This window comes from Doryrhamphus excisus, chromosome 5 (assembly GCF_030265055.1).
Source record: "Doryrhamphus excisus isolate RoL2022-K1 chromosome 5, RoL_Dexc_1.0, whole genome shotgun sequence".
NCBI lineage: Eukaryota > Metazoa > Chordata > Actinopteri > Syngnathiformes > Syngnathidae > Doryrhamphus > Doryrhamphus excisus.
In genome coordinates, this window is record NC_080470.1 from 6,626,491 (window position 1) to 6,644,557 (window position 18,067).

The following is an 18,067-nucleotide window of genomic DNA, read 5'->3' on the forward strand; positions in this document are numbered from 1 at the left end:
TTTAGATTTTGCATAGTTTTATGGTGCTATAACCAAAATACTCAACATTGTCTTGGCTTTTTTATGTTAATCCATTCAACTGAGCATTTGGTATTAATTAAATTGCACAAAATTAAAATTTACATCAAATAATGAGTAGTGCCTGTTGTCTAGGTTGAGTGCAGTCTTTACAGAAAGTGTACATAAAAAGAGGGACGCTTTTGGGCTACCTGCAGTCAAATATAAGGGTTTATTAATGTCATGGTCATGCCACAAAAGACCTTCAAACTCAACTCCTCAAATGTGTCTCAGGCTACTCCCTCTGCTGTTTTGATTGCATTTATAAGACTGCTATTCAACTTTTGTCTTTTTTTCAAATAATGTGACAAATATATTGAAATAGCAGCCACCTCTCTCGGGCTGTCTGACGGACGTCTTTGTCTGTCAGATGTCTTTGCAATGACGCCGGTTTACTTCCACAATAATAGCATCCCTGTCTGTGAAGACATGTCTTTTTCTAAACAAAGCGTGTATTTTGAATGTCTCACTTGATCACACTTTTTACCACGAAACACGAAAGTCATAAGGCGACTTTTGTCAACTAAAAAGCGTCGATGTTCGACGTACCAATCCATTTATTTTAGCGGTTTCCGTTTAAAATGTTGTCAAGGGACTCGGCTGGGCCAGCGAGTCCGAGCACCGGAGTCAATGAGCAGAGACGACAGGGATTTGATGTTCAGGAGTCTCTTGACGGCTCCAAATACGAGGGCGAATTTCTTAATGGCCTCAAACACGGCAAGGGAAGATACACCTCGAAAAGTGGAGAGGTAAGATAGAAGTAAGAGAGATATCCCTAATATTGTGGTAAGAGAAACACATCAAACCAGCGACTAAACGTCTTTTACTGCCATTGATCTTCTATGAGACAAACAGGTTGCGAATTGCACGAGCTAATAGGTTGAGCAACAGTCAGGGTGGCAGTACACCTTTAAGGACTTGGCATGGAGTCTAGACCAGAGGTCTCAAACAAGCGGCCCGCGGGCCAAATGTGACCCGCAGGACACTAGTTTGAGCCCCCCTCCTTGATATGAAAGTTTAATGTTAGTGCGGCCCGCGCAAGTTTGATATGGATGCTGTATGGTATCATGTACCCAGAAAAATGGATTACGTTTGATTAATGTTCATGTTAAAGGTTAAATAACTGTTAATAGTTCAAGTCAAGCCACAGCGCTCAGAAACACCACCTGTCCCAAACCACAAGTACATGTTGTGTGTTCAATGCATTACTGTTCTGACTTATCTGTAAGAAAAGTAACATTCTTTGTTGTTTCTTGTGCTTGTAGTTCTATGAAGGCTCTTTCTACAAAGACTACAGACATGGTGATGGAGTATACTGCTGGCCATCAGGCCACAAATTCATTGGTAAATTTTACCTCAACTGGAGAGAAGGATATGGACAACAACTGTTTCCAGATGGAGCTACATTTAAGGTACCCTAAATAGTATTGACATTATGGAGAGTAATTGGTGCCAACTAGCTCCTCATCTCTTTCACAGGGTTTGTACCATGCAGACCAGAGGTTCGGTCCAGGTGTGCTTAGTAAACCATCAGGACATCAGGATGTGGGTCTTTGGCATGGGAAACATTTGCTACAACTTTGCAACTCTGTACAAGACAGCTTCAGCCTGAAAAACTTTGAATATGCTGACTACTTGGATGAAACTACTGCTGCACCTTGTCACATTCAGGTAATTTGTTCATTGCAATCTTCCTTCCCACATGTTATTTATATTTGGCTCTTTGCACTTAAATAAATGCATCACTTGCATCAACAAATTGATATTTCCAAACTTCAACCTCCACCGCAATTTTGAATAACTAGGTATGGATTCACACTTCTCAATTATTCCAAAATCTAAAGCGCAGAGGTCCGTAAAATTATTACAATTCATAGACCGTCAGAAATGACAACACAGTGTATTACACTCCACATCACTGTCAGGTCACAAATCATACAGTATCCTTGAGCATGTTAAAGGATCTGCCCCATGAAAGCGACAGTAATAACTAAGCAACGTTGTGTTTTTTTTTTCAATTAGTTTAATTTATTCATGCATTTTCTACCGCTTATCCTCGCGGGAGGTGCTGGAGCCTATCCTAGCTGTCTTCGGGCGAGAGGCGGGGTACACCCTGGACTGGTGGCCAGCCAATCACAGGGCACATACAGACAAACAACCATTCACACTCACATTCATACCTATGGACAATTGGGAGTCGTCAATTAACCTAGCATGTTTTTGGAGGAAACCGGAGTACCCGGAGAACATGCAAACTCCACAGAGATGGCCGAGGGTGGAATTGAACCCTGGTCTCCTAGCTGTGAGGTCTGCGCTCTAACCACTTGTCCGCCGTGCAGCCCGCATTTAGTGTTTTGAGTGCTTTATCGTATGTCATGCGTACTAATGTGTTTATTCCGACTCATAATTAAGTCAGACTTTAAACACATCATATGAACGGAACTCTTTCATAACCTGTGGATCATAGCTACGTACGTATATAGGACTCACTGAGTCGATAGTGATGCAGCACTCATTTAGCCCTTCCATGTCAATATATATGCTTTTTAAGCTTGTCTTACCTCATTTCTACAACTATCTCCTCAGGTAGACACAGATGAGAGCTGGCTGCTTCATACCCTCTCCTCTGATATTGAGAGTTATTGTATAAATGGTGACCACCTGCCATTGCCTCCAGAGCGTAGAAAAGAGTTTGACCAACATTTTTATGGCAAACTATGGGAACCTGATTTTTACACGTACCAAGGCTATAAACGAGACCCACAGGCTAATATGCCTTTAAAAACCCGAATGTTGGCGCACATTCAGAAACACAGGTCAGAAAAAACATTGGTACGATAACAGGAATAAAAAAGGAAACTTGATGGTGTGTTGCAATCATACTATTTGTGTTTTTCTCTCAGACAGCACGCTGACAATTTAGACTGGGATGTTTCAGCTGTTCTTTCATTAGAAAGGGACAGTTTTGGACCTAAGGGACCTTTGGAAGTGAGATCAGAGCTGTTGATCAACCAGGCTTCCAGAGGAGAACGACAGGCTGTTTTGAAGAGTCTTATCGATGGGGTTATTCATCCTGATGTAGCAGATTCTAAGGGACACACTGCACTGATAGCTGCCACTGTAAAACACTATGCACCTTTTGGATCATTATTTGTTATTGTATGCAGATGTTATCATTTTGAGGTGTTCATTGTTATGTTTTTTGTTGTTTTTCAGGTAAACTGCCATAATGAGGTCATTCAGCTGTTGTTAGATATGGGTGCTGACATTGACAGGGCAAATAGCGAGGGGATGACGGCCTTGTCTGTATGTCATGTCCTCTACTATCCTTTTCAGTCTCTGTGCACGCTTGCTGGACTTGTACCCAAAACTCAAGTAAGATTTTACCTTTGTTTTTTTTAATTCGTGACAGTATGGAAAAAAAAACAACCCACTCCGTAATGACCAAAAAAAAAGAATAAAATCACATTTGCACATAAATGTGTGTGACTTGACTTCACCTGTGTGGACTGGGCATAATAAGAGGAACACATCTGTCTATACCAGGGGTGGGCAAACTACGGCCCGGGGGCCACATGCGGCCCACCAAGCGTTTCAATCCGGCCCGCCAGTTGCTTTAAAAGTATTTCAACTTTTAACATACCAGCTGGCAACATGACTTTTAAGTCGGATGTCTTTCATTCATTCATTTTCTACCGCTTTTTCCTCACGAGGGTCACAGGGGGTGCTGGAGCCTATCCCAGCTGTCTTCGGGCGAGAGGCGGGGTACACCCTGGACTGGTCGCCAGCCAATCACAGGGCACATATAGACAAACAACCATTCACACTCACATTCATACCTATGGACAATTTGGAGTCACCAATTAACCTAGCATGTTTTTGGAATGTGGGAGGAAACCGGAGTACCCGGAGAAAACCCACGCATGCACGGGGGTCGGATGTCTTAATCAGTAAAAAAAACAAAATAAAGATTGTAAAATTAAATTTCGTAGTTTGATGTGGTCTGATGTTTAAAGTGCTCCTGAATAAAGGGAAAATATAGCTGATAGTATAACACTTAAAATTAGACAAATAATTCAAGGCTGACTGTTAGAATTATAAGCAAAAATTGTTAAATATATGTTCTGGCCCCCTGCAAATTTTCGTTAACTCAATGCGGCCCATGGGTCAAAAAGTTTGCCCACCTCTGGTCTATACAGTAAACCCTCACCCTACTGTACATACAGTAAAATGACATCTACTGTGTCAACAGATCAGCCCTGTGGACTCCAGTACGGACTACACTAATGGAATAAGAGGAAAAGTAAGAACCAGTTTGGAAGAAGGTGCCGTTGAGATGAGAGATTTTTTCGAGGCTGAGGGGAGTGGTTGTGATGAGCGTGAAAAAGGGGAGGGAGAAGTACTGCTTTCCCAACTGTCTGTTCAGGTGATGGATGAGCACATTGTACTAGGTAGTGTGAAGTGGAAAGGATACCCTTCTGGAAATGTTCAGGTACAGAGCACAAATGTCATTTCAATAATTAAATAACATATTAGCTCTATGTTGATATACGGTATGAACTATGAATGATAAAATATTAACTCCCGGGAGCGTAGTTTGCCCACCCTTGCTTACGAGATGCTTTCTACTCATTGCTTTCTTTGCAGCATGACTGTAACGACGAGGCCCAAGCACAATCATTTCCCTCAACCTGCTCCGTGTACAGCTTTAACATAAACGTCACGGGGGAAGTTCTGCAAGAAGCAGCTGAAGCTCTGAGTCAAACTGGCTTTTGCCAGGATGCTGATACTCAGGATACTGTACGAAGAATGGCTGCAATTAAATTTATGTAAGTCCCACCAGTTCTGCTTTTTTTCTGTCATTTTCCTCCATGTATTCATAAAGATTTATTGTTTGTGTGACCAGGCACCGTCTTCGTTTGACCACATTGAATCTCCTATTGGATCAGGGAGCTGACCCTAATATATGCAGAGTCCCCTTACCTGTCCTGTTTTTGGCCATTATGGCGGCGGATACTGAGACTGTCAAGAAACTTCTACTGTGCGGAGCTCGAACAAATATCGCTCTCCCACCAAAGGTAGCCTTCCAACAATTTACTATCTTAAAAGATGATTTCACCTTTGTAGATATGTTATGTGCATCATGTGCTTATCATTTCATTATGTTGTAGCGGAAAGGCTTCTATCCCTTGCATGTGGCTGCAGCACTGCCAGGTCCAGAAGGTCCAAAAATCACAAAACTGTTGCTACAGATAAATGCTTTAACAAACCCAGATGCACGGGCATGTGACCAAGACGACATCTATGAACTTGATAGGGTGTGGATTTTTGTCTTGTAATGCTTAGTAGTGCTTTTTTTGTATTCTTTAAATGTTACAACATATTTGTTTGGTTTCTTTTACAGCTGTCCTTGTTGACAAGACAATCATGGAGGAGGGATGAGAAGCCATGTCCAAAAGAGGGAGGTCAAACAGCTTTGCACATAGCCTGCCAGAGAGACACTGATCACTGTGTAAGCAAGCACAGAATGAGGGTGACGTAGCTAACAATTGAGAAAAAATGACTGGAAATGAATAGATGGATGGACAAACAAGCCAAGATATTTAAAGATAATAATAAATATATACACTAAACAATGAATTTGTCTGCTTAAGTCCACTGAAATCGAATACAGTAAACAATTTGCTCTTTCTCTGAATGACCTACTGTTTGTTTTTATACAGAATGCCAGCAAGGTAGTTTCCCTCCTACTCTCCTACAATGCAAGCACAGACTTCCTTTGGAGTGGACATTCTCCGCTCTCTCTGGCGATAGCAAGTGGCAATAACATGGTAAATCATCTGACACATACAGAGAATTAACACGTCTATTGTGTTATAATGATGTTTTTCATGTATAGGCAGTGGAGGAGCTGTTAAAAGTAGGTGCGGATCCCAACTTACCCTTGGGTCGCGGAGTGGGCAGTGCCCTTTGTGCCCTTGGAAACTCCAACTACCATTTAGATGACGACCGACCAAAACTGGTACTCATCATATTTTTGAAAATAGTTGTTCCAAGTCTGACTGAATTTTGGGGCAGTGTAACAATCAGTTATATCAAGTGTTTTCCAGGCTCTAATAACAACAAAAAGTATTATGAATAGGAGGATTCAGGATAATAACTAATCTTTGTAATGGATGAAAGACTGTTAAACCATAATTAAGTTGCAAAGTTTTTATGACATATACAATGAGACATAATATAGATAGACCCTTATTTTACAGTTCAAAGGTGAAATTCCAGACTGCGGACATACTGAGCTAGCAGCTGTGTGGAGCACACCGTTGCTTGTATGGCGATATCATCATCATTCATTCATTCATTCATTTTCTACCGCCTATGCTCACGAGGGTCGCTGGGGTGCTGGAGTCTATCCCAGCTGTCTTCGGGCGAGAGGCGGGGTACACCCTGGACTGGTCGCCAGCCAATCACAGGGCACATACAGGCAAACAACCATTCACACTCACATTCATACCTATGGACAATTTGGAGTCTCCAATTAACCTAGCATGTTTTTGGAATTTGGGAGGAAACCGGAGTACCCGGAGAAAACCCACGCATGCACGGGGAGAACATGCAAACTCCTTCAAACAAAATTACATTAGTGACACGCCCAATGCAGTGATCAAATTGTTTCATGTATGTGAATATATAAATTACAATAAACTACTCTACTCTTACCGTAGCTGGACATTTTAGAAAAGGCTGGTGCTGACATCTTGATGCCAGTTCATGTCGGTGATAACGTAGGGACTGCAGTGGACTATGCACACCAGTCCTTCAACCAGGTAAATTGGTTCACATCTTACAAATTTGTACAGTAATAATATAATAATATAACATAATTTGCACCATGCTGATGAAAATGATCATGTGAATGTCTGACATCCTCCATGAACAAAAGAAGAAAATACTCCATGTACACATACACAATATTTGTTGCTGTATAACACTGTTATGTTATGATACAGGACTCCGGTATCGCACACACACCGTATCATGCTCTCAGCATGGAGGAGCGAGAAGTATTTAAAATACGACGCCAGTTGCTGAGCATGATGGCAAATCTACTGAGAAGGGCGGCCGCCCAGAGAGAAAGGGAGCAACTAGAAATGGAAGAGTGTCTACGGTAACGTAACGCACTGAAAATTCAAAACCTGTTCACATGTTACAGATTACACACACATATACAGTAGCGTACCATCCCGTTCATTCCTATTTCCAATTCTGAATCTTCTTCTCAGATCACCATCATTTAAGTTCTGTTATCACTGTGGTCGCTCTGCCACTGTGAAGTTAACAGCTTGTACTCGTTGCCGCAAAGTTTTTTACTGCTCTATTACTTGTAAACTGAAAGCCTGGGCGGAGAAACACAAGGAAGAGTGTCTGCGGGAGTCAGGTGAGAATCAGCGTCTCTTTTGTGAATATAACTTATATATTCTATATATATCATATGAATTGTTAATTTACCTTGAATTATATACTTACAACTCTAGCTAAATATTTTTGATTCACAGTACATAGAGTACAGTAATCCCTCGCCAAGTTGCGCTTTGAATTTTGTGGATTCACTATCATGTTTTTTCAAAAATATATTATTTGATAAGACATGCAGTTTCATGGTTGAAAAGGGTGTGTTGTTAGTAAAATAAAATGCATATTTCAGATACTTTTTTGTATTTAACCAAGCATAAAAGTACGAAAATTAACTAAAATAAAAATATAAAGCCTGCAGACCAATTTGCAGATGCTGTGAACGACATGTAGTATTCTACACTGGTCACTAGGTGCCAGTAGTGTTCCTGTTCTTGTAAGACAAGCATCAGACTAGATCACAGAAATTCACTTATCATATCTGGAACCAAATTCACCACGATAAACGAGGGATTACTGTAATCACTTTTCTTTCCACGATAAACGAGGGATTACTGTAATCACATTTCTTTTAAGGTTAAATACATTGTATCAACACTGTCTCGTCTCTTTCAATACAGGAGCTGCTTACAACTTCGACAAGAGAGTCATGTTTCAGACTGAAAAAGGACGGAAGGGTTCATCTGTCCTGTTGTCTAGAAGACCGTTTCATGTCCAGTTTAAATCCAATGTTTTGCTTATTGGAGACAACATCTCAGAGTGGCAATCTATTAATGTGAAGGAAAACTACAGCTACAACTGAGGGGCATTCATACACATTGTATAGACTACTGGATCCTTATCCTGTAAAGGGCCATGTATTGGTGATAAGAGGACACCCTGAACTGATCACCAGAAAATCACAGGGCTCACCCACTCACATTCACACTTATGGGCAATTGCATGAACTTAGATTAACAAGCCATTTTTTTTTGCTTTGTAAGGGACATAACCATTAAATGTGGATGCAGATACAGTCTTTAAATGTATCACATATCACAAGGAAAACTAGCTGCAGTGCCAAAATGTCATCTCAGCACCAACATTCTCTGCAATTTGTATCTTGGCCTTTAGTGAGGCCCAATCCACCTCTTATACTTTAAAAAAAGAAAAGACCAAGGTCATACCATTACTCACATAGGGGTGGTGATAAGTTGATGATACCTGAAGTGTCTAGGTGGCTCATGGGTTAGCCAGAGAATGATATAGTCATAATTATGAGATTAAAAGTTAGAATTATTATATAAGAAACTCATAATCATGAGATAAAAAGTCAAACTACAAACTGGCCGCGGATCCCATGTGCATGGGAAGTGGATTATGCGAGTTCACTATATTAGATTCGTAAGTAGTGTTAATGCAATATGATGACGTAATGTGATGCCGTATCCTTTCTCATAAGTGTCATGAGAACTTTACATCATCTCTCGAAAAGTTTTTCGTCACATGTTTCAGTCTGGTTTCGGTCGCTGAAGCCATCAAGCTGGTTTATAAACGAATCGGGTTGTTTTTAATAGTCTTACGTTGGAAAATGGCAACCCGCGAAGGTGTTGCGGGGGCTCGGGCGGAGAGTCCGAAAATAGGTGTGCGACAGGGATTTGGCGTTCAGGAGTCCCCCGACGGGTCCAAATATGAAGGCGTTTTTCTTGATGGTCTCAAACACGGCATGGGGAGATACACCTGGAACAGTGGAGAGGTAAATGTGGGAAGAAGAGAACCTGTTTAAGCCTGTTTACATGCAGGTAGTTCAACATATGTTTTAATTAATATCCTTTAGTATTACCCAATCTGTGCAAGCTGCAGCCACAATACGATATATGAGGAAAGCATGCTCTAACACTGTTCTTCTTCTGCCTGTAGTTCTATGAGGGCTCTTTCTACAAAGACTACAGACATGGTGATGGAATGTACTATTGGCCGTCAGGCAACAAATTCATTGGCAAATTCTACCTCAACTGGAGAGAAGGATATGGGAAACATTTATTTCCTGATGGTGCCACTTTTAAGGTAACTAACGTAATTGATATTGCCGATATAGACAGGCCTTTTCCCTTGTCAGCTCATATGGTAATGAAAAAAACATTTCACAAAGACACACTGTTAATGTAAAATAAGGCAATCTCAGTTATAGAAAACATTGCATATTTATTTTAAACATTCATTTTCTTAACGCTTGTCGCGGGTGTGCTGGAGCCTATCCCAGCTGTCTTCAGGCGAGAGGCAGGGTACACCCTGGATTGGTCGCCAGCAAATCACAGGGCACATATAGACAAACAACCATTCACACTCACATTCATACCTATGGACAATTTGGACAAACACTGCAGAGAACATGCAAACTCCACACAGATGCCCGAGGGGGGAATCGGTCTCCTCTCCTATTTGTGTGGCGTGTGTGCTAACCACTCGTTCACTGTGCGAACAACTCTGGTAACATGTTACGCCCATATAAGAAAGTAAACCTGGACTGATACAATCAGTGCCATTATATACGGGTATTATTTTGCAGCAGGGCTGCGTGTGCTTTCCAAGTGATTTTTCCTGATGTTTGATAACCAGTATTAAATGTATTAAAAGTATTACTCCCGCCTGAGCACTTTACAGTCATTGCAAATTATATATATATATATCAGAGGTAGGGAACCTATGGCTCGGGAGCCAGGTAGGGCTCTTTTGATGACTGTATCTGGCTCTCAAGCATTTACCACAATAAAAATGTATGTTTGCTAACATTTTAAAGTAAACATCACAGAAATTACTGTTAAAAATAATATTAAAAATCAACAACTTTCTTATGCATTTTAATCCGTCCATCTATTTTCTACTGCAATACGGCCGACCATATCTATCTTTCCTGATGATATTTTCCAGGTCAAACACCAAAACTCGATTATTAATGGGTAATGTGGTAGTCTACCTCGGTCATTGAGATGTCAACATGTAAATGTAAACTTTCCTCCTTTAGTCAAATAGTCACCTAGCTAAAGCTGCAGAACCAAGCCTTCTGGCAAAGATGGCCAAAAGAATGAAATATACTGAGTACGGTGCTAAACCATGCAGCAGCAGAAGTTGCATTAATGGCAGCAAGTATTTGATTTATTATTGGACACTGCGCTGCTCACAAAAGTGTGCTGGCCACACCCCATTGGCGTGGAGTAGTGTGCCTGGTCTACGTAATTAGAGCCCATTATATCTAAAACTGTTGGTCTTACATAAAAATGCACACATTTTATTGCATTCAATGTTTTAAAAAAATGTATATGGCTCTCACAGATACACATTTTAAAATATCTGGCTCTCTTAGCCAAAAAGGTTCCCGACCCCTGATATATATATATATATATATATATATATATATATATATTATATATATATATTATATATATATATTATATATATATATTATATATATTATATATATTATATATATATATATTATATATATATATATATATATATAATATATATAAAATATATATATATATATATATATATATATATATATATATATATATATATATATAATATATATATATATATATATATATATATATATATATATATATATATATATATATATATATATATAATTTACGTGTTTTATATATAAAACACGAAAGGCAAAGTTTGGAAATAATTCCAGATTGCAATCATACCGTGTTGAGCATGACATCATTATCATCAGAAAAAAACTACCAATATGAACTGACATCCCCTTTTTTATGCCAATGTTGACTGCTAATCTGTTATGGCCGATATAATTTGACAAAAAATGTTACTAGCAACTCAGCAACTTGGTAATAGCAACGATCTCCTTCTCCTTGTCAGGGTTTGTACCATGCCGACCAGAGGTTTGGTCCAGGTGTGCTGAGTGAGCCTTCAGGACATCAGGATGTGGGTATTTGGGATGGGAAATATCTGATACAACTATGTAACACTGTAGAAAACAGCTTCAGTCTGAAAAACATTCCTGCATATGTGGACTACTTGGAGCAAACTACTACCTCAAGTCAGGTAAAGTAAAAATGAAAGTAAAGAAAATTTGGTTTGGATACAAAATGTATATACATGATTTTACAGCCAAACATACTCAAACAACTCCAGAATACTCTGTTGATTTTCCATAAGTTATACTCTACTATGAATTTAATAAATGGCTATTCTTTACTTCTTACAAGCCTCCTCATACAGTTATCGCTGACCTTCCGGAACTTGCCAGGACTGATTCTGAGGTTAAGTATTTTATTTTATTTTTTTTCTACAATACTCATAGTGGGGCATGCAGGTTGGTACAAAAAGTACATATCCAATGACTTCATGATATTGCTCAACGTATTTTGAAGTATCATAACCCACATTGAGAATTAACAACAAATTTATGTGAAATACTGAAGAGATAAAAGTATCTGGACGCTTGAGTCACAGTAGATTCATTTGCCAAGACAAATACAGTTGGCGTTTGACAGCTGTTTGGAGCTACCGGTATAAATCCCAAGAAGATATCAGTGCCAGTGAAGGAGGCCTTCATTAAGGTGTAGGTCTCCAAAAAAGATGGCAAGAGAATTTGCCTGTACGTTCTTAAAAGATAGATTAACATCAAAATGCCTTGAGAACCATTAAAAAAAACTAAAAAAAAATAAAGTAGATGAGGTCATTATCATTTCCAACATCAACATAGGTGACTAATTAGTTTATTGTACATCTTCCTTAGGTAGCCCAACGTAACAATTTGTTATATGATGCCAGTGCGATTCTCCCTTCCGGAATTGAACATTATTCTACGGATGGTGACCACCTACCATTGGCCCCAGAGAAAAGAAGAGAGTTGGACCAACATTTTTATGGTCAGCTGTGGGAGCCTGATGATCACCCATACCAAGGCTACAAAAGAGAACCACTGTCCTCTCTGCCCTTAAAAACGCAAATGCTGGCTCACATTTACAAACACAGGTCAGATACAGCAAGTACCAGATTAAAGGTGTACGTAAAAGTCTGTAAGATGTCTATACGTTAACAGGAAAATGAAATGTACTATGCGGTGTATTGTGTATTTTTCTCAGACGACTGGCAGAAAACTTGGACTGGGACGTTGAAGCAGTTCTTTCATTAAAAAGGGACAGATTTGGTGATAAGGGGCCTTTGGAAGTCACATCAGAACTGTTGATCCAGCAGGCTGCCAGAGGGGAACGACAAGATGTTTTAAAGATTCTTATGGATGGCCTCGTTCACCCTGATGTAGCAGATTCACACGGACATACTGCACTTATTGCTGCTACAGTAAAACATCTTAGTGTCTTATCATACATAACATTATTTTATTTCTACTTTACTCATCACATGCTTACTTGTGCTTATTACTTTTTTTTGTTTTGTAGGTAAATTGCCGAAATGATGTCATTCACCTGTTGTTGGATATGGGTGCTGAAATTGATAAGTTGAATTATGAGGGCATGTCAGCCTTGTCTGTATGTCATATCCTCTATTATCCTTTTAAGTCTTTGTACAAGTTTGGTGAATCTCCAACAAAATCTCAGGTAGGACTTTACCTTCTGAACAGTGTATATATTATTTATGTATGCATATTACATGAATTGGTTAATGTTTCCAGACCTGATTGTGATGAGTGATTGACTGAGGTTCAGTATCCAGTATCTTAAGTTTTCCTGTTCCAAACTAGCATGCCACTTTGGCCATCCTGTAGGACTATGTTAATGTTCTTAGCATTCTCCCCACGTAATGGCATAGGTTTGAGTTTTTTGTCATAGACAAATCTGAAAAATTGACTAGAAACATGATTTTTATGGTCCTTGGCAGTCAATAAAAACCCCATGCTGATAGATGACAACTCAGACAAAGCATGTGTTTAAGTGTAAGTTTATTTGATTTAATTCATGTGTTAAAATAACTTCCCACAGGACATCACTGGTGAGTTGGCTATTGGGGAAAATCAATCCAGCGGTAATCAAAGGAGTGCACCACTTGCAGAAGGCTCAATTCAGGTGATGATTGGTTTCATTATAGTGTGCATGATAACGCATTTTAATGATTGTGTCAAGAGGCACAAAATGTAGACACCATCTTTTCTTAATTGTATAGAATTTGAGTTTGTTGAACTCAAAAGCTGTTTCTGCTGTTTACAGCAGGATGGTGACAAAGCCCTGACTCCAGCACAAACATTTGCCTCCTCCTGTTCCATGTATAGCTATAACATAGAAGTCACAGAGGAAGTTTTGCAGGCTGCAGTTGAAGCTCTGAGTCGCACTGGGTTTACTCAGGAGTTTGATACTCAGGAGACTGCACGCATTTTGGCTGCAGTGAAGTTTAAGTATGTCAGATCAATTCATTATTTCTCTCTTGTACACCTCATGTATCTTGGCTAAATTGGGTATTTGCGCTTGTGTAACCAGGCACCGGGCTCGTTTGACTACACTATATCTTCTATTGGATCGAGGCGCAGACCCCAATATATGCAGAGTACCCTTGCCTGTCCTTTTTCTGGCCATTATGGCGGGAGATACTGAGACTGTCAGGAGACTTCTAATTTGTGGAGCTCACACTGGTATTCCTCTCCCAGATGAGGTACAATTTCAGTATTTCTTGTACCAAAAGCCACTCATTATTTACTCTGCTTAATGGAAGGTTTGAGGTGAGACTCGGGTCCATCTACTGACTGCATTAGTGTATGCATGTTTACATGTTTCCCTCCTTTGTTTTTTTTTTTGCACATGGCACTTTGAACTGCTAATGTAACCACTCATTTCAATGTGTTGTAGATGAAAGGACTTTATCCTCTGCACATGGCTACAGCACTGCCAGGCCCAGAAGGTCCCAAAATCATAGAACTGCTCTTGCATGCATTATCTGATCCAGATGCACAGGCTGGCGACCGGGATGAGATTTACCAACTGGATATGGTGTGTATGAGCATATTTCAATGGCTAAAATGATGATTTATGTCTTGACTGTTTTACAGGGTTCCATGATGGTAAAAAAAAGGTGGACCAAGAATTCATGTCTCGAAGAAGGAGGTCGAACTCCTCTGCATGTGGCCTGCCAGAGACACACTGATCACTGTGTGAGTTCATGACACAATGTACCAGTACACCAGTACAGTTGTCCCTCATTTATTGTTTAATTGGTTCAGACCCGACTGCAACAAGTGAATTTTCGCATAGTAGGATTCATTCATTCATTCATTCATTCATTCATTCATTTGTTTTCTACCGCTTATCCTCACGAGGGTTGTGGGCGTGTTGGAGCCTATCCCACCTGTTTTCGGGCGAGAGGCGGGGTACACCCTGGACTGGTCGCCAGCCAATCATAGTCTCCAATTAACCTAGCATGCATGTTTTTGGAATCAGCATTCATTAATATTATATTAATTCATTAATGAATATTTTCATAAATGTATTTATCTACCATTATTAGAGCCTCGTAGACATGAAATAACACCCCTATATTCACCTTTACACTGCTATTATTCCTTGTTTACACAACATTGTGCACAGGCTAGGAGATCACTGCAGGGACATAAGAGCCGACTGCAGCTTTAAACATACCAAGCTACCGAGCTAACTACTTGTTTATGTGTTGTTTAAACAGAATGCCACCAAGGTGGTATCCATATTGCTCTCCCACAGAGCGAGGACAGACCTCCTTTGGAGTGGACACTCACCTCTTTCCTTAGCAATATCAAGTGGCAATGGCATGGTAACTGCTTTACACACATTGTTAAATAGACTCACACTGTGCACATACACAAATCATCCTATTGCTGCTGAAGCTGTAGTCTACATTATCATAGAAAGTAAGCTGGTCTTTCCCCCTGTAGGCAGTGGAAGAGCTCCTGAAAGGAGGTGCAGATCCCAACATTCCCTTGAGTCGAGGAGTGGGCAGTGCTCTTTGTGCAGTCAGTAATTTCAGCTATGATTTGGATGACCAAAGAGTAAAACTGGTACATACCCATACATACAGTTGCATTATTTCTGAAAGTGGATTATTAAGTATTCAACAAATTTTCACTGCACTTTGTCTATTATATTGATTCGTTTGTCCATTTTTAAGACCTGTGCAGTTCTTTAAAAAAATGCATTGTTTTTCATTACTCTAGAAATGCCACTGCAGTGCCTTGACTTAATTTTTTCTGGTCTAAAAATAGTGACATATTTTGTTGTACTCTATCTGTATTCTGATGTGTGTTTTTAATTTAGTTGGACATATTAGAAAAGACTGGTGCTGACATGTTGATGACAGTTGAGGTTGGTGACATCAAGGGGACTGCAGTTGATTATGCACACTACTCTTTTAACCAGGTAACACATTTTGTGTTATTTTACTAGGGCTATGAAATTATTAAAATGAGTACAATCACAATGTGGATTCATTCTATAGTAATTGGAATTGAATTCATTTAGACAGCTCTAATTTTTACTCTCATTTTGAACTGAAGTACACTTGTGCATTACATCTGTTACGCATCTTTTGTGTTATCGATATATGCTGGAAGTGGTGGAACATAAAGTTTGTCTTTACCATTCCCCCCACAATGAAAAAGTCACACACAGTGAGGTGCGGGGATCTGGCAGGCCAAGGGCAGAGAGTGAGGTCGTTAGCATCTCTCCTACCAAACCACGGCTGAGGCACGTTTTCGTTTTTGGAATTTTTAAATGTAAAATCCGTAGGAAGGCTGGATTAATCATGATTAATTAATTTGAAAACTGCGATTAATTGATTAAAATATTATTTCAAATCTGTAGGAAACAGTGAATTAATCATAATTCGAAAACTGATTAATCAATTAAAATATGTTAATCACTTGACAACCTCTAAATGTACATATAAACATAAGTGTATGCTGCCAAACAGACACTAACTACAGTCAATCTATCACGAACATGAAGCTAATAAGGCTTGATTTTGCTAAGTTGTCCTTCAGGATCTTTGTGCACCAATTGTCAAAAGACTACAGTCATTCAAACCAGAACCATTCAAATTGTGAAAAAGGGTCCAAAATTAATCAACATTCAAGCCCAGAATGAGCATGTAAACTTCCGCCATATGTTTTCTTGACCTACATGACAACTACTGTATGTTACAACTGGCATTATTTAACAGTTGTGTGTAATATTATTGTCCAGGACATGCGTATTGCCAGTACACCCTTCCATACTCTCAATATGGAGGAGAGAGAAACATTCAAAACACGGCGCCACCTACTTGGCGTAATGGGAGATCTGTTGAGACAGACTGCTATTCAGAGAGAGAAAGACCAAATTCAGACAGAAAAGCACCTTTTACAGAATAGTAAGTCTAACATTTTTTGTCACTCATGTTTTCATTTTAAGATGGTCATAAACCAAAACTTTTGTGTGACGATCCACATTCAGATGTTTTCCCCACAAGTGATGGTGCAACTGTTTCGAATGAAAACAAAGCTCCCATGGCAATAAAACAAAGGTAACACCATAATATGTTTTCAAACTGTCCCATTTATTGAGGATATAATGATGCACTCTAATCGTAAATCTTTTCCCCAGGAAACCATTTAAGTTCTGCTACCATTGTGGCCGCTCTGCAGCTGTGACACTAACTGCCTGTTCCCGTTGCCATAAGGTTCTTTACTGCTCAACACACTGTAAACTAAAAGCATGGAATAAGGGACACAAGGAGGAGTGTGTGCGAGACACTGTGGAATAGACTTTGGCAACACCAAAAAAAAAAATTCCAATTCAGACACCTCATAAAAGCCCATGACATCCATGAGCACTTGAGTTTAATATGCAAATAAATTATATTTTGTTAGATTTGTTGAAATCCAGTGCTTTCTAGGGCTAAAGTTAGAAGACTTAAAACATGGATTCCCATAATCACAATATGATGCAGTGTTATGGGGGGGTGGGCTCTTAGCTCATAGATCTTCCTCGGTAGTAAATTCACAGTTCCCATGATAATAGAAGATTGTGGAAGAAGTGGTGGCCAGGGGTGGCCGTGACCACCCCACTGTTGATTATTAGACCAGCCTTGTTTCTTCAATTTCTCTTTAATTGTAATGGCTGTTACCTGAATAATATAATGAACACGACAACATGGAGTGCCTAAAATCAATGTGTTTTGCAGTACAATGCCATTATTGACGTATTGAAGTTAAGTCATTTTGGTTATTATCAAGAAAACTATGGATTACACTATTACAAGCAATTTTTGTAGGCATTAAAGTAAACAAATAACTGAAGAAACAAGTGTGCTAAGAATGATAGGCCTACATGAAAATCATCAAACTGGATTTTCTGCACTTTTAAAACAAATGTAAAATAATATGAAGTATTTCTCAGATAATTTACAATGTTGTACAATGCAATTTACAGTCACATTGACAAGCTAATTCAATTCACAACATGTGTTCATTCCACCAGAGGAGATACATATGTCATGTTGCACATATCGGTATCGGATGTTATTGGAATAGAGTTGGACAATATCGGTTATTGGCAAAAAGGCCAATATCAGACATCACCAATATACAGTATGTCAATGGCACCAGTCAGTGTAATGCATGAAG

The 18,067-nt window shown here is 39.4% G+C and overlaps 2 protein-coding genes across 9 annotated transcripts; both read left to right on the forward strand.

Moving 5' to 3' along the window:
• Positions 1-261: 261 nt before the first annotated feature.
• LOC131129754 (ankyrin repeat and MYND domain-containing protein 1-like) lies at positions 262-8,275 on the forward strand. Of its 3 annotated transcripts, none has more exons than XM_058073587.1 (17): positions 262-806; positions 1,323-1,469; positions 1,537-1,728; positions 2,644-2,873; positions 2,961-3,177; positions 3,274-3,432; positions 4,310-4,549; positions 4,705-4,886; positions 4,964-5,135; positions 5,229-5,375; positions 5,462-5,569; positions 5,781-5,888; positions 5,957-6,079; positions 6,783-6,884; positions 7,068-7,225; positions 7,341-7,495; positions 8,091-8,275. In XM_058073587.1, exons 1-17 carry the CDS (start codon positions 639-641, stop codon positions 8,270-8,272), a joined length of 2,790 nt encoding a protein of 929 aa, XP_057929570.1. In that variant the 5' UTR covers positions 262-638; the 3' UTR covers positions 8,273-8,275. The 3 variants fall into 3 exon arrangements, with proteins under 3 accessions (XP_057929570.1, XP_057929572.1, XP_057929571.1); XM_058073589.1 differs by having other exon boundaries at positions 7,068-7,216; positions 7,293-7,495; XM_058073588.1 differs by lacking the exons at positions 2,644-2,873; positions 2,961-3,177.
• Positions 8,276-9,040: 765 nt separating this feature from the next.
• LOC131129756 (ankyrin repeat and MYND domain-containing protein 1-like) lies at positions 9,041-17,219 on the forward strand. 6 transcript variants are annotated; one of them, XM_058073590.1, is made up of 18 exons: positions 9,041-9,205; positions 9,370-9,516; positions 11,338-11,523; positions 11,688-11,741; positions 12,221-12,459; positions 12,570-12,786; positions 12,885-13,043; positions 13,425-13,508; positions 13,650-13,834; positions 13,917-14,088; positions 14,283-14,423; positions 14,483-14,584; positions 15,112-15,219; positions 15,341-15,463; positions 15,720-15,821; positions 16,647-16,812; positions 16,896-16,965; positions 17,046-17,219. In XM_058073590.1, exons 1-18 carry the CDS (start codon positions 9,041-9,043, stop codon positions 17,203-17,205), a joined length of 2,580 nt encoding a protein of 859 aa, XP_057929573.1. In that variant the 3' UTR covers positions 17,206-17,219. The 6 variants fall into 6 exon arrangements, with proteins under 6 accessions (XP_057929573.1, XP_057929574.1, XP_057929575.1 ...); XM_058073591.1 differs by having other exon boundaries at positions 13,653-13,834; XM_058073592.1 differs by lacking the exon at positions 16,647-16,812 and having other exon boundaries at positions 16,854-16,965; positions 17,046-17,191.
• Positions 17,220-18,067: the final 848 nt, after the last annotated feature.

Excerpts from the sequence above, each read along its gene's own strand:
- LOC131129754 (XM_058073589.1), top strand. The coding sequence starts at position 639 with ATGTTGTCAAGGGACTCGGCTGGGCCAGCGAGTCCGAGCACCGGAGTC. Across the intron at positions 4,550-4,704 it reads ACCCTTCTGGAAATGTTCAG|CATGACTGTAACGACGAGGC; the intron begins GTACAGAGCACA and ends CTTTCTTTGCAG. Across the intron at positions 6,885-7,067 it reads CACACCAGTCCTTCAACCAG|GACTCCGGTATCGCACACAC; the intron begins GTAAATTGGTTC and ends GTTATGATACAG.
- LOC131129756 (XM_058073590.1), top strand. The coding sequence starts at position 9,041 with ATGGCAACCCGCGAAGGTGTTGCGGGGGCTCGGGCGGAGAGTCCGAAA. Across the intron at positions 11,524-11,687 it reads AAACTACTACCTCAAGTCAG|CCTCCTCATACAGTTATCGC; the intron begins GTAAAGTAAAAA and ends ACTTCTTACAAG. Across the intron at positions 13,835-13,916 it reads TTGGCTGCAGTGAAGTTTAA|GCACCGGGCTCGTTTGACTA; the intron begins GTATGTCAGATC and ends TTGTGTAACCAG.